We start from the raw sequence: 22,435 nt of genomic DNA, 5'->3' as shown, positions 1-22,435 counted from the left end.
CTTGGAAGACCTTATGAAGAAGTTATGCGATACTGTCTCTAAGGCCCAAATCTGATATTATTGTCATTATCATTATCTTTACCATTGTTATAGAGCGCATTATGCCTTTGGCAGGGTCTCTGTGCACTTTAGAGGAAAACTAAAATAAAAGCGGGAAAAGATAATTACAATTGTACAGAGACAATAGAGTGCCGCATCGATCCTCATCTAACAATCATTACAGTGTATGTTACTTCTTAAACAGGTACGGGTTTTAACGTTGTTTTAAGCTTTTTAATGGAACTTTCATGTTTAATGTCATTTGTTATTGTTAGATTCAAAGGTGTGCCAACATTGCTTCTGTACTAGTGTGAGAGGTGAGAGAGCCGATCTCCCTGTAGTTTGAGAAAATGGATGAAGTCTTGTTTTTAATGAAATACCTCTCCATCATTTTCAGCCACTACTGTTGACAACACCGCTCCTGTCATCAGCAACTGCCCCAACGATATCTCCCTGACCGTCGGTGCCGGAGTCACCAGCGTCCCTGTATCTTGGACTGAGCCGTCCGCTGTTGACGAAACGAGTGCAGTGACGGTGACCCAAACCCACGCCCCAGGCAACAGCTTTGGCCTTGGTCAGACCACAGTGGTGTACACATTCTCGGATGCTGCAGGAAATGTGGCCGTTTGCGCCTTTGATATCTCCATTTCTGGTAAGCGTCCCTGGTATTTACCTACTGTTTATTTTTGTTTGTGAATTGGATGGCCAGACTAAAAATACATTTCCCTTTCAATCTGTGAATGACATACACGTCAAAAATTGCTCCAGTCAGTTTAAGTGGTACACAACCTTCCTGTTTTTAGAATAAATGGGATTTTTTTTTTTGAATCATGTTTGTAACTCTAATTATTCTCTGCATGTTTGAAAAGCTTCAATTATCAAATTTCTGTAATATTTTCATGAAACTGGGATTGTTAGATGCGTAGATGTGGCGACATTTCTGCCCTACTGAATCTTGTGTTAGATGTGACAAGGTGCATCAATTGAGCTTTGAGGAAATGTATATGATGACCCGGTCTTTCCAATAAAACTCTTTGTCCACTTACAGCCACTACTGTTGACAACACTGCCCCTGTCATCAGCAACTGCCCCAACGACATCTCCCTGACCGTCGGTGCCGGAGTCACCAGCGTCCCTGTATCTTGGACCGAGCCGTCCGCTGTCGACGAAACGAGCGCAGTGACGGTGACCCAAACCCACGCCCCAGGCAGCAGCTTTGGCCTTGGTCAGACCACAGTGGTGTACACATTCTCTGATGCTGCAGGAAATGTGGCCGTGTGTGCCTTTGATATCTCCATTTCTGGTAAACATCCCTGATATTTACCTACTGGTTATTTGTATTTGCAAATTGGATGACCGAACTAAAAAAAGATTTCCATTCAGTCTGTGAATGACATACACATCAAAATTGGTCCACTCAGTTTGATTGGTACACAGCCGTCCTGGCTTGAAAACAAACAGGAAAAATATTTGTTTTTTACAAGCATGTTTTTAACTTTGATTTATTCTATGACTATTTGAAAAGCTTCAAATATCAAAGTTGTGTGATGTTTACATGAAACTCTGAATCTAAGATTGTTAGATGCATAGATATGATGACATTTCTGCCCTACTGAATCTTGTGTTACATGTGACAAGGTGCATCTCATTCGAGCTTTGAGAAAATGTATATGATGACCCGGTCTTTCCAATAAATCTCTTCGTCCACTTACAGCCACTACTGTTGACAACACTGCCCCCGTCATCAGCAACTGCCCCAACGATATCTCCCTGACCGTCGGTGCCGGAGTCACAAGTGTTCCCGTGTCGTGGACAGAGCCATCCGCCATTGACGAAACGAGCGCAGTGACTGTCACCCAAACCCACGCCCCAGGCAACAGCTTTGGCCTTGGTCAGACCACAGTGGTTTACACATTCTCAGATGCCGCAGGAAATGTGGCCGTTTGTGCCTTTGATATCTCCATTTCTGGTAAGCCTCTACATGTGTCTGCATCTTTTTGATAACTTTTTGATATCTTTTGTATTAAACTAGAAGGGCTCAATTCTACTGATTGTTGCATACTTCAGCAAGATTGATCCCCCCCCCCCCATATCTGTTCAAGCTTTTGATGAATATGAACATTTTAGATATGGAATAACAAATCTCTGTATTCTGTTTTTGTTTGTCTGTTTGTTTCATATTTTGGGGGAATGGGGGAGATCAGAATTCTGGATACTTATGAATTTTCATCCGATTCTCGGAAAAAAAAATTGCAATACCATTTTTTTTTTTTGAGGAGTTTCCTTTAACTTAATTCATTATAATGGCAAGTCTCCTTACCTTTTCCGTTATACATGCCGTCTCAAGAAGTCTCACCCGCAAATGATGTACTCTTTGTAGGTGTCAGAGTAGTTTGTGTCAGTTTTTAGGTGCAAATAAACAGCCTTCCTCATTGTAGATACATGTACGAAATGGATACTGCATAAAGTTCATCACGAGACTCAAATTTCTTGGCATCACTGGGTATAACTGTAATGTGTGTACAGACAATTCAAAGCATTGAGCTTGTCATGTATGGATATAAATGGAGGCATATCTTTAAAGGGACTGTTCAGCACTGGTTGAGGTGGGGATTCATGTTTTGAACATTCCTAAGTGAGATAATGGGAAGCCTTTTATGAAATATGAAAGAACATGTAATTTTATTTTAAGAAGGATTTAACGTTTATTTGATGAAAATTGGTTTTCAAATGGCTGAGATATCCAAAAAAGTGATAATAATAAAAAGCGACAGGCCAGGCCTTTTATTAGGATCTCTTTGTTTCACCTTGTTTTTGGATATCTCAGCCATTTCAAAACCAATTTTCATCAAATAAACTTTTGATACCCCTTAGAATTGCATGCTCTTTGACATCTCATAGAGTGGTTTCTGAATATCTCGTAAAACATTAAAAGATAAATCCTCACCTCAACCAGAACTGTACACACTTTGAAGGTTAATGCTAGTGCTGACATTTGTGTTCAGGTTGCCCTGCCCAGTTTATTCATAAAGTTTTCATCATAGTCTTTGTCGAAGTCATATTCATCCTCTTATAATTGCAGCCACCACTGTTGACAACACTGCCCCTGTCATCAGCAACTGCCCAAGCGATATCTCACTGACCGTTGGTGCTGGAGTCACCAGCATTCCCTTATCCTGGACTGAACCATCCGCTGTCGACGAAACAAGCGCAGTAACAGTGACCCAAACCCACGCCCCAGGCAACAGCTTTGGCCTTGGTCAGACCACAGTGGTGTACACATTCTCTGATGCAGCGGGAAATGTGGCCATCTGCACCTTTGATGTCGTAATTTCTGGTAAGTGCCATAATTTTCCGTAGTTGTTCTTTTTATGATGTTTTATTTACTGAGTAAGGTATGTTTGCAAATAGTATTGTTTGCCCCAGCAACCCTTGAGAGGGTTATTGATAAGACCGTGTGTTAGATATTTCATCACACCTACATGCACTCAATAAATCCACCATTTAGAGGTGGAATTTGTTTTGTGAAGTTTGTGCTCAGTAGTCGATACAACAGACTAGAGCTAGCTTTTGTATTATAGAGCAATATTTCCTCTTCAATTTGTCCTCGCGACTTTGCAGCCACCACTGTTGACAACACACCCCCGGTCATCAGCAACTGCCCCAGTGATATCTCCCTGACCGTCGGGACGGGAGTCACGAGCGTTCCCGTGACGTGGACCGAGCCGTCGGCCGTAGACGAGACCAGCGCTGTCACGGTCACTCGCTCCAGTCTACCAGGCGACAGCTTCGGGCTGGGCACGACGACCGTCCTGTACACTTTCACCGACGCATCCGGAAATAACGCGGTGTGCTCCTTTGACATTACCATCACTGGTAAGTTACAGCCGCTGTCGCGTACAGTGGTTTCCATCCATTATCACCCTGAAAGATAATCATGTGGCATCATCTTTTCTTTATCATCTTGCTCTTCTGAACTTTCTTATTAGCTCTTTGGTTTACACATATTGTAGAACAATTTTACTTATTTGTTACCTTTTTTCTTTCAAAACAGAAGGATGCACACAGCTTAAAACCCCACAGAGGTTGTCTCTGTAGATATGGTGATAGAACATTTTGATAACAGGAAGATATGACTCGTATCTTTGAAGGCTTACTACACTCCATCACTTCCTTGTAGTTTTTCTACACTCGCGTATAAATCACCTCTCTTCAAATGTTTACTGCTCCTTGTATCTTCAATTGTGTTATACAACTTTCTTCACTATGCATGATATTAACCATATCTATCTTTGTACATTTTTCATTTCTATATATTATAATCACATCGAAAATTATCTTCCTAATGACCAATGTAAATGAATGCATTTAGGAGGGTGTAGAATTAGAGGCCAATTCTTTTTCTGAAATATCCAATCAGAATACCTTTTAGATAACATTCTTGCATGTCGACATAACCCCTGATTCCCATTTCTTGCATGCCACTGTCTCCATTCATTCTCTCTACCTTTTGTAAACACTTCTCCCTAATCCACCATGTGTAGCTGCAGTAGATACCACCCCTCCCGTCATCAGCGGTTGCCCCGCGGATATCACGGTGGTTTCGGCTGGCACCGCCAGCACTCGCGTAGACTGGGTAGAGCCCACGGCGACAGACGCCTCGGGTTCTGTCTTTGTCTCGCGAAACCTCGCCCCGGGCTCCTCCTTCCCCGTAGGCACCACTACGGTAACCTACGTCTTCAGTGATAACGCCGGGAACGTTGCCTCGTGCAGTTTTGATGTCACTGTCACCGGTAGGATCACAGTCCCAGACATTACTCTGGACGTTGGACGTAACATTTCCAACAGTTTGCGTTAAACACATTGTGGTCTTTTCTTGCACTCTCTGTTGCTGTTCAAAAAAAAGAAAAAAAAAAAAGAATTCTTGCACTCATATGGGTAGCAATACCATTTTAGAAAAGCATTTTTTGATATTTTGCTGCACCCCAAGCACTGTGCTGTAGTCTTGATCTTTGGGTTTCCATCCCATCATTCAAAAGTTGAGATTCACTGTATGACTGGCGCATTGAAACATGGCAGACCAAACTCTTTCGGTGACTTTGGGCACAGATTCTAATCTACACATCACCTTTGGGCTGGGGAGAGATCGGTGATCAGTGGGTTGATGGCTCCTAAGGGACTGCTCTTCTGAAAAGTTCGGATGATTAAATTTTGCTTGTAAATATAGCGAGCAGCAGTCACATTTTACATTGGAAGAATTCTGGGGGGTCCTTTTTTTTGTGGGAGGAGGGTCCTCTGGTGTCGAGCATCCTCAACTTGGGTAAAAAAGATCCACTAACCAGCTTCAATAATGCCAGGTGTACTTTCTTAGGATGCATTTGAGTTTGAGCGCTCAAAAGTGAACCGAAGCGAATCGAATCAAAGCAAACCCTACCGCGCTGTGCTATATTTGGAGTGTTCAAGTGCTCTCTGGAGAAAGCGTACCTCGGTTATCTTTGGAGGGGGTCACACATTTTGTAGCAACAGGGTCACTCACCTGGCGCATTTAAACTACTTGCAGACTTCCTGAACAAAGAGAATTAACTCTTTGCGTTATGACGTATGCATGTTACGCGCATTCTTCTAATGCAAACTGTACGCTTTTGGTACCTTTTTAGAGCACATCGGGAAATTGTCCCCTTTTGGCTTGGTTCAGTTTAGTACAGGACACTTATAGGAGGGTTCGAGCGCTCTTGTGGCATGGATTGGGTACGGTTCTGTTTGCTGTAGGATAGTGTTGATTCGAACGCACTCCTGGCTAACATCTATCTATGAAGGTTTGCTGTATCTTTGTCCAAAGCTATAAACTCACTCTTCAATGTTTGTGTCTGACTTCTTCAACTTCTCTGTTTTTCTTTATAGCTCACTTTCTTTGTGTATCTCTATGTCTTTCTGCATGTTTGTCCATGTATCTCTTGTTTTTCTTCCTGTCCACTTGTACTACCTGTGTGAAATGCACCCGTAGCCGCGGTTGACAATACCCCTCCAACAATCGCTGGCTGCCCCATGGATGTCTCCATCGTGCTACCGGCCGGCACGGTCAGCACGGAGGTGGGCTGGGTGGAGCCGACCGCCACCGACGCGGAGGGCGCCGTCACGGGCTCGAGCAACCTGTCCCCCGGGGACACGTTCCCGCTCGGATCCACCACTGTCGTCTACACTTTCGCCGATGGCGCTGGCAACACTGCCACCTGCACTTTCGTTGTTACTCTTGTTGGTAAAATGGCTCACTGTCTCTTTCTCTGTCTTTCTATGACTTCTGTGTTCTTTGTTACAGGTTTGTGTCATATCTCATGCTCCAATGTTGGCGCATTGGATGTTACTTTTCTGTTGCACAGTAACTCTTAAAGCTCCTTCACGTTCATTCTCTCTCTCTCTCTCTCTTCTCCTCTTATTCTTCTTCCTCTCCCATCTCCTGTTATTCCTCTCTCGTTCTCTCTCCATCTCTCTTTGTTTTGTCGAGGTGATGTTGTCCTATACGTCTAAACAGTAACAATACTTTCCTTTGCTCACTTGATGTTGGTCTAAAAATGTTTTGAGATTGTGTGTTTTGTCACTCTCAATGTATTTTTTTCCATGTAACGAGTAGTATGTCATAAAAAAAATCATCTACTGCTTGTTTGATATTAGTAAAATTTGGTCATTTTCTTTCTTCTTTAATCCCATTTTCTTCCTCATCACTGAAGCTGACTTTCAAGTTGACAGTTTTTGCCTCTTAACAACTTACTCTAAAACCTGACTGATGTAGATTTGTTCTTGTTTCCTTTCTTTCATAGATTTAATTTTTTAACATATCCTTGAGAATATTCCCATTGCACCTTTTTATGAACTCATTTGTTTATTTTCTTGTAATTTCTTCAATGTTACTGTGGATTATTAGCATCTGCACATGCTGTCATTTGTTCTATTACTTTGAGCTGCAGTAAAGTCGAATGACAGTATATTCGGATTTGTCATCTTGGAGATGTACATTATGTCCATCATGGACTTTTCTTCTATGTGTTGTTTGTCTCTAATTTGAGGTGCTGAATGAAATGACTGCCAGCACATTATGTTTGCCTTTTGATGTCTTTGGTAAAGTCTTCAGTATACTTGAATAATAATAATAATAAAAAATATGCATATTGTTATTGAATTGTCTTTTTGTGTCACAGTGTTCTGCACGATAATTAATATCAGTCACACAATCTTTGCTCTTCTGATTCCCAATGGTAATGAAAAGCCTACCTGATGAGGCATCTACTCAAGAAAGATAGAAGAATCCACTGCAGAGAAATACTGGTGCCTACACTTCTCGAGGCAATTCCAATTTTGAAGAGCCTCCCTGAGAGTCATAATTGTTACGCTGCTCGGAAAGTAGGCTGATGGCTTTTGCAAGTCTTTTGTTTTGGAAAAGCGATGTTTGCAGGAATTAGTCAGTTTATGATAGATACACATTCAAAATATATCAAAGTGGATGATTTACCGTGAAGAAGTTGTTTTTCAAATACATTAAATTGGTGAATCTATTCAATAGGACTTCAACAAAATCAGCTCCTCACCAAAGTTTTGTTTGGAATTTTTTTTGCAATAGCCTCTGTCGTGGACAACACTGCCCCAGTGATCAGCAACTGCCCCAATGACATCTCCCTGACCGTCGGCGCCGGAGTGACCAGTGTTCCGGTGTCGTGGACAGAGCCGACGGCCGTTGACGAGACCAGTGCTGTGACGGTCACCCAGAGCAGCACTCCGGGCAGCAGCTTCGACCTCGGCCAGACCCAAGTCTCCTATGTCTTCTCGGACGCGTCTGGAAACAACGCCTTCTGCATCTTCACCATCACAATCACTGGTAGGAACTATGTAGCCCTTTCTATGCCATTGACTTATAACGGCGTTTACAATCCTATGGGGGCCTTCTGTGCCAAACAAAATGTAAAGCAACTGAAGGGTTGATAGACATCCTCCTGCTTGTGGAATAAATGTGCTGCAAAGTTGCCTTTTCTCCTTCAACTACTTTTCTTGTCTGAGAAAAAAAAAGGGGGAAAAAGAAAAGGGAATAGTGAAACATTTTTGCCCCTTTTTATTTCAGAATGTTTCAGGATATTGAAGCCTACAATGTTCTTGAAGTCCTGCTAACCTATTGAAGACTAATCCTGTGTGTAGTGTACTCAGGCAGGCATCTACGAGAAATGCCTGTTACCTCGTCCTAAGCGAGTGAAGTGAAGACACCCTTTACGTTGTTTGCTTCATTGTTTGTCTACTTTTTGTGTTGACAGACATGGCCTCGGAATTTCAAACATAAAATAATAACATCAATGCCATAGCTCACATGTTGATGATCAAGTCTTACCCATCATTATGGGAGCTGAGCGCATTTGAATGTTTCTACAGATAAATGGCGCTGTTCATAAATGATGCTGTTTCATCACCATCATCATCATCAAGTGAAGGTGATATTTGTCGAGAAGCTTTTGGATTACTGGTAGCCTTCTCTGACGGTGTTTCATCTATTCACTCGCAGCCCAAGCCACCGGTGACACCACTCCGCCCGTCATCAGCGGGTGCCCCGATGACATCAGCCTCGTCGTGTCCGGCAGCACCACCAGTGCCGCCGTCTCCTGGACCGAGCCCACCGCGGTGGACGAGACCAGTGCCGTGACGGTGACCCAGACGGCCTCCCCCGGCACCACTTTCGCTGTCGGCACTTCGACCAGCGTCGTGTACACCTTCACAGACGCTGCAGGCAATTCTGCCATCTGCCAGTTCACAGTCACGCTGACTTGTAAGTGCAGAATGTCTTTTTATGGACCACACTGTTATACCTCTTACCCCCTTGGGGGATTAACCTATGTACATGTTTTGAGAGTTTTCCGATTTCTGTAATACCCAAACTGTTGCCGCCCTCCTCATTACCACATAGACAAATTTGATTTTTTTTTTTCCCATATATTCTAGGAATGAAATTTTCACTGGTAAACAACCACAACAAGATATTAGAATGTACAATCTGGTCTGGAGCTCAAGTTGAACTTTGCCTTTTATGGGCCACATGGGGACATGATTATTGAGGCAAACAGGAAGATTTGTTGACTTGCTTGCCCTAAAGCTAATTCTAATCAAATAGAATCCATAGCTTACTATTTCATCACTTTCATTTGTAAATGATTTTAGCAAAGAAGCTAGCATCAAGCCATTAACAAAGTTAGGAGAAGCTCTATCAAATCTTCATTACAATTTGTAAATGAGTGTAGCAAAAAGCTAGCATCAAGCCACTAACAAAGTTGGTAGAAGCTCTTTTCAAATCTAACAGAAGAAAACACAATCGTACGTGTATGTTCTCATATTTTCAATCACTTTGTAAAAGAGACAGGATGGTCCAATTTAGCAATTTATACATCATTTTAAAGCTCAGAGCTCACTGTTTTTAACTGTAGAAAAGTGGAAATTCATATTGGCCTCCTTATCAGTTTTGAGCTGGGCGGTCAGATATACGTATGTGTACATATTAAGATAGAAATAGCAGAACTTTCTTCCATGATGCATTACCTGTGATCACTCGTCTCCTGCAGCTGCTAATACTGACAACACAGCACCCGTCATCAGCAACTGCCCCTCGGACATCACAACGTTTGTTGCCAGTGGCACCACGAGTTCGGCCGTGTCCTGGATCGAGCCGACAGCCGTGGACCTCGTGTCGGCCGTCACCACCACCAGGACTGCCGCCCCCGGCACCGCCTTCCCGGTCGGAACCTCGCAGGTCACGTACACGTTCTCCGATGCTTCCGGAAACGCTGCGACATGCTCATTCCTTGTCACTGTTGGTGAGCTATCAAACACTATGTGCACATTCTGGCAAGGCTCATCCATAATTGCCCACCAAGTGATTAAATGGTCCATGACAAATCACGAAGCAAAGCCGCAACTTGTTGGCTGTAGGGAATATTGGATTTATGATTGGCCCTGAAAATTAGCATTTGGCGCTACAAGATATTTGTCATTTTTAATTCACGAGCACGGTGTAAGGGTTAGGTGGTGATAAACTCGGTCATATTCAACTCGAGGCAACTGTTAAGTGTCAAAACATTTGTAGAATATACAAGAGCATGTTTTATGAACACTACGTCTGGGTCAAAAGGGAACACAACTGAGGTGGCTTTTTGCCCACCAGGCAGGATTTGAATCAAGAACTTCTGGAATGAAAGTGCCAAGAAATCTCCACCACACCACGTTTATTTGATGATGATGCTGATGGTGCTCCAAAATAGTAATCGTCTGTTCTGTTAGCATGAACCACTTTACCTGTTGAGTAAAACTTAGTTTCCAGGAGCGATTTGACCTTATTTTTTTTTCTTTCCTCTCCCCTATGTTAGCCATTGATTCTGCCGCTCCTGTCATCCAGAACTGTCCTTCCGACATCACCCAGACCGTGGCAGTGGGAGTGACCAGCACCCAGGTCTCCTGGACGGAGCCCTCTGCCCTGGATGCTGAGGGAGGAGTGACAGTGTCCTCCACCATCTCACCGGGAGCTGTCTTCTCGCTGGGGGTCACGCCCGTGACGTACACGTTCACCGACAACGTCGGCAACCAGGCCACGTGCAGCTTCAATGTCATCATTGGTGAGTACCATCTTCCATCCCACACCCCCCCCCCCCCACACACACATTTCTCCCTATTTGGTAGTCAAAGTTCTAACCACAGGTGCAATATACTGTGATTGTAGTTTCCATGGCAACAGTTTACACACAACCAATCAGTTAATGTGAGAGGTTTTTGAACTGTCACTGTGGCGGGCAAAAGTATCGAGACTGGAAATAGTTGCATACCTCTTCATGAAATGGGCAGCAGAATTTGAGTTGTTGCCTTGTTGATGGACAGACACCATGACCTTGATGACTACTACACTTTCTAAAGAGTCAGCCCCTGGAGTGCTTGAATGTCCTTTGACTCGAGACAGCCTGTGAATTTAAATTTGTATGGAAGTAAGTACTGATGCTCCTGCAATTTATTACATTAGCCAATATAAAGCACACATGTACAATTGTAATTCTGCTTTGTTAGATTTTGTGTTTCAATAAAAAGTCACATGTGACCTTAAAAATGAATTGTATTGCAATTTCAGTGCCTCTTGAGATGAACCCTTTTGCCTTTTGTTTCCTTTTAAGAGAACTCTTGAAACTCGTTCGAATTTTATATGCTGCTGCTGTACTACAGCATGCACAGATTTTGGAATGTATGCTCATCAGTACGGCTGAAAGCAGATGAAAGGCTAGGCACGGTAAGATTGCTCACAACAGCCTGGATGCATCCACTATTAAAACTGCATCTTTGCCGCCGCTTTCTGATACAGCTACTGCGGGGACCGGCGACACGACAGCTCCAGTGATCTCCAACTGCCCCAGCGACATCACCGTCTCGGACATCAACCTGGACGGAACCCAGGCCGCCTTCTGGGTGGAACCGACCGCCACCGACAACTCCGCCGTGACCGTCTCCCAGACCGCCTCGCCCGGAGACAGCTTCATCCTCGGTGACACGACCGTCACCTACACCTTCACGGACACCTCCAACAACCAGGCTGTTTGCCAGTTCGTCGTCACGGTGACAGGTTTGTAGTGATGATGCTCGCAATAGCCAGTTGTGGTTCTAGTGGAGATTAAAATGATGATGATGATGACGATGATGGAGATGATGATGATTGAGATGATGATGATGGGAGGTCTTGATGAGTTGAACAAAGAATGAATTGTTTGCTTGATGGATGAAATTTGAAATCCCAAGTGAAAGTTGTGCTCTACAGCCATGGATTTGAAATTGGGAACATTCCGTGTTCATAGCTCCAAGCCTGTCCTGTCGTCTTCATACATGGTATAGATCCCCCATCCTTTTATAACTTCTCATGTCCAATGATAAAACATTTGAAAAATTCCCCCTTGGAATATATTTTATGTTGTTTGCATTGTGCTTCTTCCTCTATTACCTCCATAAACTTCAGTCTGACCACCTGAAATATGCACGTGGTGGTTGTACTCGATTTGTTTTTTATTACGAAAGAACTCCCATCCATCCTTATCTTTTGTCTTTCCTCCATCAGTGCGATGACAAAAGCTTGAGCATTAGAGTTTACCATAGCAACCCCTATGTGGCTGTACAGCACACCTGCACTGTAATGATGATCATCATCATGACAACAACGATAATGATGGGGATGATGGTGATATTGAGGACGATGATGGTGAAGGCAGTGATGATGATGATAATGTTGATGACGGTGGTAGTGATGATGATGATGATGAAGGTGACCGTGACGATGACAGTGATAGTAATGATGATGATGTTGATGGAATCATGATGGTGATGATGATGATGATGATGACGGTGATGGTGATGATGACGAAGATGATGATGATAAAAGATGATAGGATGATGATGGTATGATGATGATGATGATGATGATGATGACAATGATGATGATGGTGAATCTCAACAGTCAGTGACCTCCCAACGCATTGTTAACTATGTAGTCCATACATGCATGCACGGCTAATTTCCCACTGCATGTCATTGTAATTCATCAAAACCATGCACCCATCATTTGTTGTTCATTTGTTTATACGTGGCTCAAGTGCAATTTACAAGATTTTAGTGTTATAGGACCAATAGCAACCAACGATTTAATCCTTGGCCACTTTTCACCGGAGGATTGGTATTGACCAGTCATATCACTTGATGTAACAATTGAATGAAATACTGCTTAAAAAGACACCAAGAGTAAAAACAATGATTTTTTGTTGCATCATGTATGCACTCACTTTCCAGTCCTTGAGCAAAATGAATCCTGAAATTCTGTGTCACCTTTTTCCTGTTTCGTAACCCTTGCATGCCATAATTCTTTGATGGTATCAAGCATTTTTTCCCGCAAGGGTACTGGCAATTCAAATTACTGAACTTAAAAAGAATATCCCTATTGTTGTAATCCATTCTATTTAATTGCACACTTTCCTAGTGCAACAATTCTAATAAATGTTCCGTAATTCTCGTGTGCAATTTCAATCCTTTAATTTTGCCAGAATTTGGAGGAACTGAGGAAAACAGATGACATAAATCTTGATATTACTTCAACCAGCTGTGTGCAGATGAATTGTATACAACTTGCAGTATTTTATTCATCACATATTTTGAAACAGACAAATTGGGGCTACTGTGCCAGTTCATTCGTATCTTTAAAATCATGCTTTCTGCACCCTGTCAAAAGTTGTAAGCATACACCATACAGTAGGCCTGGATTTGCTGGAAAAGGCCTTCAGTTTTGTCTTTTTTCGGCAGTAAATGCCGCAAAATCTTGTTACAATGATCAATGAAATCTGCATATTCGACCTTTAATCTTCTGTGATAGAAACTCGAGGCAGCTGTCAAGATGTATCAATTAAAAAAGCAGCGAAATAAGCAGACAAAATGTTGATTTTTTGTTGAATGTATGTTATTTTTCTCACAATTAGAATGACAACCCAGTGTTGCAGCAAAATAAAGCAAAAACCTAAAATCCGATATGTTTGCCAATATTTTTCTCTTTTATATGTGCAAAGTTACCTTTACTTGCTGCTTCATTTCATGGCAATCTGTGTTCTATAGATGGTGTCCTTCAATGCAAGCATATGATTACTCTCTGTTTGTGATTGTTTTGTTTGTGACTGTTGACACTCACTTATGTAGTCTAATTAGTTGCATCTATGACTCTACTAACACAAACATCCTGTGCATCGATTGATATGTGTAATTAATAAGTGAGCTACGTAGAGTTATCAGTTGACTCAAATGAAAACAAAGCCAACTTATTTTCTCGCTCCTCTCCTCCACCCAGTCGCTTTCTTTTGCAAACATTGACCATCTTTTTCTTCCCTACCCCCAACCTCTGTGAACTTTCCAGAAAGTACGCCCTGTGACAGCAACCCGTGTCAGGCCAACGAACAATGCTTCTACAGCGCCGACACCTTCCTGTGTCTTCCAGGTGCGCTTCTCAACCCTGCAGGGAAAAAAAAAGAAGAGATTAAGAGATAGAGTGAGAGAGAAATAAAGAGAGAGGGAGCGAGGGTTCAGATATCACAGACTTGGTGTGAGCCTATACAGAAGGATAAATTCCAGTATGCACTGTACTTCGGTTTAGCACTGCTGCCAAATACATGTACGTGTACCTCCATGTTAGCCTCGTGTAAAGAAACACACATGCACACACACACACGAAATTGCTAGATGTGAATATTTTTGTGATTTTTTTTTTCTCATTGATACCTCAAAGAGCAAGACAAGCAATAACTTTGTATAAATGTTTCCTTATAATTGTTCATACACTGTACTTCTTTAAATTGTTGCATAAATCACAAAATTATAAAAAGAAAGAAAGTAAACAAAACAACAAAAGCCGAGAAAAAAAGGGTGTACAAGCACTTGAAAAGTGTAGTATTTTTTTTTTCCATGCAGGTGTAGGTAGAGAGTGGTGTGAGATGTTAAAAGTGTTGTGGATCAGTTGATAATGATTTGCAGTTGGATTTCTCGTTTAATTTTTGAATATTTATTGGTTTTTTTTGTTTTGCACTCTATATTGTTGTGCAGCTGAGACTTTGCTCGGTTTGGAGTGTTCCCATTGCATCAAGATATGGCACTGTGTGGGTTTTTGTAAAAATAAAGTGTGGGAAAAGTGTTTTGCTTGATAGAGTCATGTACCATTTCACGTTACATTTCACCTCGGTGGTCATTTCTGTATGCATGAGACCCCTAGTAGGTAGGTAGGATGCACTCCCTCATTCTTCTCACATCGACAGCTTTTTCATCCTCCACAATCAAACCCTGCTGCCTGCGGTAATCACTTCAGTGTCAGCTTCTCTCATACCGATCTTATCCTCCATCCCCTCATAACTCCTTCCCCCATTCAATCCCCCCCCCCCTCCACCTTCTACCCCAAATTTCTCTCTCTCTCTCTCATTTTCAGATCTTTTCTTCTGTGATAGACCTCTACCGTGACATTCAAACAAATGTCCTCTGGTTGGATCACTCTATTCCTCTAACTGTTCATGAATATTCCTCTCATTTGCCTTAAGCTTGCTCTTGACAGAACGAGACTTCCAAATTTCAATTTTGCTCTCCGTTCTTATCAAGAATTGGATTTGTTTTCTTACTTAATCAGCCAAGATCTCAAAAGGATCTACTTTGACCGAATTTGACTATGTTACCGAACAGAATCGCATAAGATTCAAAATGTTTAAGTCTTTTACAGTGAACAACAACAACAACAAAACCAGTGTCAGATGTGGTTGAATAAACTGCATTTGATACTTGTTGGACGACAATTTTTCTTCTTATCTGGAACTAATCCGTAATTGTGCAAAATGATCAGCAGAATGAAACTAAAACTGGAGTGTTTCAACTGCCTAGATTGATGAGTAGATGTCCATTTTTTTTGCAGCTATTTCCTACCCTAAAGAAACCTGTCATTCATCATATCACTGTACAAGAAAGTCAACCTAGGATTTTTTTTTTTTTTTATAAAGGTTACATATACATATAGGCAGTGATAATTAACTCTTTCAGAGTCATAATCTCAAAATGCCATTGATGTTTTAGACAAGTAGGATGTCGGTGGTAGCCACAGAGTTATAAAAAATACCCATGATGCACTGGGAGCACTCCAACATTATTTGTCTCAAAGTCCTGAATTTTACTTTCTTGCAAGAAAACTAAGTTTTGAGCAAGTTTATTGATCCACCCTGAAAATCTCCAAACAGAATGGAAGAAAATTCTGATAAGAAAGATTAGAATAGTGGCAATTAGTGAGGTGCGGTTTGCCGTGTTGTGTTCAAAAGAATTCCTGCCAATTTGACGGAAGTTTGTTGTAGTTTTGCAAAACACACACATGGGAGTTTTCATAGCCATGTGAACAAGAGGGGGAAAAAAAACTATCAAAAATAAATGTTGAGTGAAGATTTTCCCATTTGTGGATTCTTTTTTTTTTGGGGGGGGGGGTGGGCCTTTGGTATTCTAGGTACCCTCACAATGTTGTTTGCATAAGTTTTAAGCCAATGACAAAGAAAGTGGTAAATTGTATGAATGAAAGAATCAATGAATCTGCCTGTAACAGTCTTTTCCCAGCTTTTTTCCCCTACTGCCCTCCTTGTCCTGCTGTGGCCTTCTGCACCTGTATTTGTGATTTCATAACACCCTATGCATTCTCTTTGCAGAGTAACGCTCTCAAGATAATGCTCCACCTCTTTCAGAACCCCTTCCCCCCACCCCACCCCCACCCATCTTCCCTGTCTTCGTTTATTCAGTCAAATTCAAAGAACCCTACCGTCTACAGTGATTTATTCATATTACCTTCATGTAGTGAAGAAGAAGGAACAGGTAGGCGAAAGTTTGGGCAAAATTGGGCAGGCGGTTAGAGGCATAAGACCATGTTACTGCGGCTTCTAAATCAATAAGTGTGATGTTCAATTACCACTTCATGTTTGCTTCATGCAACTATGCCATGCTCAGGACATACATTGTACCACTTCATCAATGCTTTGTTTAAAATTTTTGCCTAGTCTTCAATATCTTCTACAGGTGTGTCGGGGATGTCAAGATTTTATCCATCGTTCCCAGACTGTTAATATGAATCAAAGAAACTCGTGTATTGGTTTAAATGAGCAAACAAACAAAAACACCATTTTGAGGTTATTTGATTCTAGTTACCATTTGTAGCCTCTAACTCACAAGGCTGTATGTTCCATGGCTTCCCTCTGTTCAGTCTGTTATAAATTTCATAGGGAGTGCTTTATTTCACTCAAGCTTTGGCAAATTTGTTGCTTCTTCTCCATCACAGTCCCTTTAAGATAACAAAAAGGGGTCATTAAATCATGCATGCACAGCTGTGATCATTGTGAAGACGTCGATCATCCCATCGTAGTTAGATTCATTTGCTCAAGTCTCCGCCTCATGTACCAGAGAACAGACAACTGTCTTAAATATGTAGTTTAGATAGATCGGGATATTTTCACGACAGCTTTTGCCCCAGACATTAACTTCTCCTGTGAAAGGTTAATGTACTTCAGAGGTCGTGTCGGCCAAGTCAGTAGTGATCACTGTGCGGAATGTTCGTGCGTGTCATTACAAAAAAAGAAACAACTACATGAAATGCCACTTCAGTTTATTGGCAAGTTTTAGAAACAGGTGTTTTACAGTTGAATTATCAAATTGCCAAATGTAAATGAGAGCTCAGTGCTGTTCCACAAAATCATTATGCCACTATAACACTACGTTTATTTGAAAATAATCCTGACAAATTTCTCCCAGACAATTTACCATACTGGAAAATTTACTCTAGACAATTCCAATATGTTTGCATAATTGCCTTCCAGAAATTGTAAATGCACATTAGAGTGCTTTTATACCACCCAGGGCAATTGCCATGAGGTAGTTGCCAAAAATGAGATAGTTGTTGATTGTTCAGTGAAGACAGTCCTCCAATGTGGGTGATTTTCATAGCTGTCATTGCACCATAAACTTTTAAAGGGGGGGGGGGGGGCATTAACCAAATTGGTAAGGGTCTAATTTTTTACACAGTGCCATATCACATGATGTCATTGACTTTGAGCTGTGCTATTCGATCCCTAGAAAAAAGACAACCGAGCAATATTTTAAACATGATTTTTCAACATGAGGTTGTTGCTTTTTCAAATTCACTAATTCCTGGTTGTATGTGTTCACACCATGTGATTGTGCAATCATATACAAGATATCTGCTATATACAATATCACAGGAGAGTAGAAAAAATGGATTCACACTTGATGTAGTTGTTGTGTTTTGGTAATACCACCACTACTTACATTGTATTGTATGTGAGTATATTACTGAAATTAATTTCTCTTTTTGTGTTTTGTTTTTTTCAAAAGCTGGCCGAAAGCGTAGGGAGGCTGACTCCATGATGACCGGTAAGTAAATGATGGAATTTGATACAGTGCACTCTTGTTATAATGAACAAGGTTATAACGAAATTTCGGTTAAAACGAAGTAAAAATTCAGACCATAACATTATCCGCTCTATACATGTTTTGTATTGTTTATTTGTTCGGTTATAACAAAATTTTGATGTATCAAAAGAAAACTACCAGTCATGAGGACTTTGTTATAACAGTAGTCCATTGTATGTTCATTCTGACTGTCACTTGGATTGTTCCAAATTTACTAGCCATTTTTCAAAATGCCATCCACTATACAAAGAGACTAGTATCAGGCTAGGTTTCAATCGCCAGTTGCAAAGAGTTGGTAGGATGCTGTTTTGGTTTACTCAAAAATGAAGGGAATTTACCAGTGTTTTTGTGTTTGGTATCTTCCCCCCACCCCAGTCTTCCTCTACCCCTCTTGCCAAGCATTAATAGATCTTTTGTAATTTGCATGTATTTACATAGTTTTTGACCTCAGTTACAATGTAGCTCCCATTTCATCAAAATAAGATTTCTGTGTTTACTTTATCCCTTGAAAAGTCGAAAGCTCTTTCTGACATGAGGGATGCCCATGTTTTGTTACACAAATTTTTTTGTATTGATTTTCTTTTCTTTTGTTTTTTTTTTCAATTTTTTTTTCATGTAACACTGTCTTTCTGTGCCAATGAGTCAAATGTGCACAACTTATGCACACATACATGTTGTACCTGTACTTAATATGGACAGGCTATAAATTTGGCACACAGAGGATTATACATGATTCTTTTAATTCTGTGTGCATTCAACATTGTCTCTCGATCTAATTGCTTTGTCCAGAGGATTGCCCATGTGAAAATGGCGGCCTTTGTCAGGAGGACAGCAATGGGGATAGTTTCTGTCTCTGTGAGCCAGGATTCCGTGGACCTCTCTGTGAACACGGTGAGTAGTTGGGATTTAAACCCTGGGACTAAAATGTTTGGATCTACACCCTGGAACATAAATGTTTGGATCTACACCCTGGCACTAAAATATTTGGATCTGCACCCTGGGTCTAAAATGTTTGGATCTACACCCTGGGACTAACATGTTTGGATCTACACCCTGGGTCTAAAATGTTTGGATCTACACCCTGGGACTAAAATGTTTCGATCTACACCCTGGGTCTAAAATGTTTGGATCTGCACCCTGGGACATCCCTGGGACTTGCCGAACTCTAGGACTTATCAGTAAAAGTTTGAATCTACTTTCTGATACTAAAAGTTTGAATCTAAATCGTGGGACTAAAAGTTTTGACCTACAGTTGTAAAGTCTTGGACTGAAAGTTTTGCTCTACACCCTGGGACTAAAAGGTTTGCAAACACTTGTGAAAAAAAAGCAGTTTTACATGTTTGAAGCCCTTGCTCTCCAGTGAGCTACTCCTCCAAAGTGTGGCTTTGATCAAAGTGTAAACTGTAGGGATGTGGCCGTTGGAAAGGTATAATGCAAGTGCAAATCAGTGAAAGCAAATAAGGAGTTAATTCTGCATGTTGTAAAAGTTATTAATACGCACTAGTTATTACTTAGCAATCTGTCTGTTCCTGTCTCTTGAAATCGTCCTACAGCTGTGGAGATCGCTGATCCCTGCCATCCCAACCCCTGTGTCAACAATGGAACATGCCTTCTCACCCCCCGTGGCACCACCGTCACCTTCGTCTGCGACTGTGCCGGCGGCTGGTACGGACGTTTCTGTGAGAAATGTAAGTGTGTCCACGACTCTGTAAATTGTACAATAGTTCATCACATCTCTTATCTCCTGGCCATTTCTTGCTGCTTATGTATCTGAAAAGTGTCACATCAATGACATAGATGGCATGTACACGTGTAGGTATTCTGGGCATGCTGCTAATGCAATAACATACGTGTAAAGAAGTTTTAGTTCGAAACAAAACTTGTGTGTACAATTTTTATTCTTGCTCTTGTGAAACAAATTCAATCAATGAACTGTGTAAGATGTGATAAGCATACACAAGATCACATTATTGAAAAGAAATTGAGTGTGCACAGTACATTTCATATCAGATAGCAGTTGACTGGATAACAAATTCATGTACGACAAGCTTCTAATTGTCAGATACAATCTGTATTACAAAGCTATGCACAAGACTGCATTACATTAGTAAACTAGTTAATATCTATTGGGTATATCTTTTGTTTGCTTTTATGTAGGTAGACATGCATATGATTAAAATTAACATAAAACTGCAAATTAACTGCTTTATGCTAGAGTTGATATCTGATATCCATTGAAAATCAGACTTGGTGATATGATAAAACTTTGTAAGATAAGTGTTGCATGTATTGACTAACTTGCCATCTGTCACTTCACTTTCTCTGTGCAGCCGGCGTAGAGCTGTTGTCGGACAATGACCAGCGGCTGGTCAGGATGGGCGAACACGCCCTGCGCAGGATCGTGGCGGACCAGGAGCAGATGTCTTGGGCCTTCCTCGCCGGCTGCCTCCTAGTCGTCACCGTCATCACCCTCCTCTTGGGCTTGCTATGCCTCGTTCCCCGTCTCCGGACAATACGCACTGGCAAGGCCGCCCTGGATGAGGTCACCCTTGTCCAGTAGAAGGGCGTCCTCACGAGCTTGTTACGCAAAAAAGGGGGAATTTTTATATATATCCTCTCTCTCTTCCAGTGTATAGGGCTGAGATTAAAAAAAAAGATGTTTTGTTTTTCGTATTGTATATAAAGTAGGATATCACTCGCTGCAGCTTTAAGTGTGATTTGAGGAATTGTGACGCAAGAAGAATCAAGGCGGTCTCGTAACACTTGTCGTTTTGCACAACTTGCAAAATAACTTGCATAATAATGTGACTGCACTAATAAAAGGAAGGTTGGTGCCTTCAGCATAATATATTGTTGATAAGTCCTAAATCACTGTTTGCAGCATTGTTTGGCTAGCACATCTTCCTTTGTTCCTACTGTAATTGATTTTTATGTAGTGGATTAGAAAGTAGTTTGTACAGAAATGTGCATGTTTCTATGGAATACCACTATGTAGAACAAATCTTTAAAAATAGAATTCTATGCAAGCAAATTATTGCTCTTCCCTTCCATCAAATCTCTCATCTTATCCATTTTCTTTTTTTAAGAGGGAATAAGTTCACTGGTGTCAGAAAGACCGTAACTGAAATTTAGTGTGTGCATCTATGTATGGATGACACCTCTGTTTACAGGACTTGTGTTGACGATTGGTTTGATTTATTCTTTTTTTTAAATGGGTTTATGGAAGATTGTCTTTCAGGGAATTTGGTTGGAACGACTTCTTGCACGATCATGTATTTTCCTATGTTTTTCTTTTTGATTTAACAATCTGTCATTATTTCAGAACTTTGATGAGCATTGTACAATGTAATGCATTTTGTGTCTACATACATTTTATACATGTCTCCGACTGAGCAGCTATTTACCCAGCAGCTTCGAAAAAATTTTATGAAGAGCTTGAATGGATAGAAAGTCTGTTTTGGAATTATGAAATATGGGGTTTCATATCTTCCTACGAGCAGCTAATCTTGGTATTTTGTTAAAATCATTTTGCGTGCTGTATTCTCTTTACTTCACAATCATAACTTTGCTCATTGTTATTTAATTCATTGCACTGTCTCTGGACTTGAATAAATTCTGAATTTTGAAATGGAGCTTGTTGATTCTATGCATGTTGTTATTCTTGTGTCTTTAGTAGCTTCAGTAGACTCCCATTATAACAAAGTCCTCAGGACCGGCAGTTTTCTTTCGTTATATCGAAATGTTGTTATAACTGAACAAATAAACAATGAAAATACATAAGAGTGAATAATGTTGCGGTCTGAATTTTTACTTCGTTGTAACCGGAATTTTGTTATAACCGTGTTCGTTATAACAGTAGTGCACTGTACTCTAACTGTGCATCTAATGTTAATATTAGTAAGCAATACGAGGCTGATTGAGAGTGTGGTATATAAAAATGATAAAGAAAAACAGTGGTAATGTGTATGGTTTTATATGGACATTCAAGTTAGTATTTACATGTTTGTTAAAGTTTTGTTTGATATTTTTAGCCTTTGTTGGTGGCATGTAAGAATCTAACAAGAGGCATTACTTATGCATGAATGTACATAGTGACTTCACAATGAATGGATATATATATATATATATATATATATATATATATATACACACACATGTGTGTGTATGTGTGTGTGTGTGTGCGCGCGTGTGTATGTGTGTGTGTGTGCATACACTATGCTTAAACCTTATTTCATTTTTATATTTGTATTTGTGATATTTCACATACAACTTACCTCATCAACACAAATTCTGCATTGCAATAGATTTATTGGGAAGTTATCTTTTCTCCATAAGTTGAGTGATTCAGCGTACCATGCATGCTCCTGTCTTCTAGTAC

General features: G+C 40.9%; 1 protein-coding gene across 1 annotated transcript in view; it reads left to right on the top strand.

Moving 5' to 3' along the window:
* LOC140233334 (uncharacterized) overlaps positions 1 to 21,689 on the top strand; it is a 123,286-nt gene extending 101,597 nt beyond the window's left edge. Inside the window, exons 69-82 of the mRNA XM_072313443.1 lie at positions 437 to 691; positions 3,661 to 3,915; positions 4,584 to 4,832; positions 6,044 to 6,295; positions 7,652 to 7,906; positions 8,579 to 8,839; positions 9,627 to 9,878; positions 10,428 to 10,673; positions 11,405 to 11,662; positions 13,982 to 14,062; positions 17,980 to 18,018; positions 18,847 to 18,948; positions 19,611 to 19,745; positions 20,388 to 21,689. Coding sequence (XP_072169544.1) covers positions 437 to 691; positions 3,661 to 3,915; positions 4,584 to 4,832; positions 6,044 to 6,295; positions 7,652 to 7,906; positions 8,579 to 8,839; positions 9,627 to 9,878; positions 10,428 to 10,673; positions 11,405 to 11,662; positions 13,982 to 14,062; positions 17,980 to 18,018; positions 18,847 to 18,948; positions 19,611 to 19,745; positions 20,388 to 20,617 — 2,870 coding nt within the window. The 3' untranslated portion in view covers positions 20,618 to 21,689. The remainder of the gene's footprint in view (positions 1 to 436; positions 692 to 3,660; positions 3,916 to 4,583; positions 4,833 to 6,043; positions 6,296 to 7,651; positions 7,907 to 8,578; positions 8,840 to 9,626; positions 9,879 to 10,427; positions 10,674 to 11,404; positions 11,663 to 13,981; positions 14,063 to 17,979; positions 18,019 to 18,846; positions 18,949 to 19,610; positions 19,746 to 20,387) is intronic.
* The last annotated feature ends 746 nt before the right edge of the window (positions 21,690 to 22,435 follow it).

This window comes from Diadema setosum, chromosome 9 (genome assembly GCF_964275005.1).
Source record: "Diadema setosum chromosome 9, eeDiaSeto1, whole genome shotgun sequence".
NCBI classification, from domain to species: domain Eukaryota; kingdom Metazoa; phylum Echinodermata; class Echinoidea; order Diadematoida; family Diadematidae; genus Diadema; species Diadema setosum.
The sequence above is the reverse complement of the archived record's forward strand: the minus strand, read 5'-3'. Positions and strand labels throughout refer to the sequence as shown.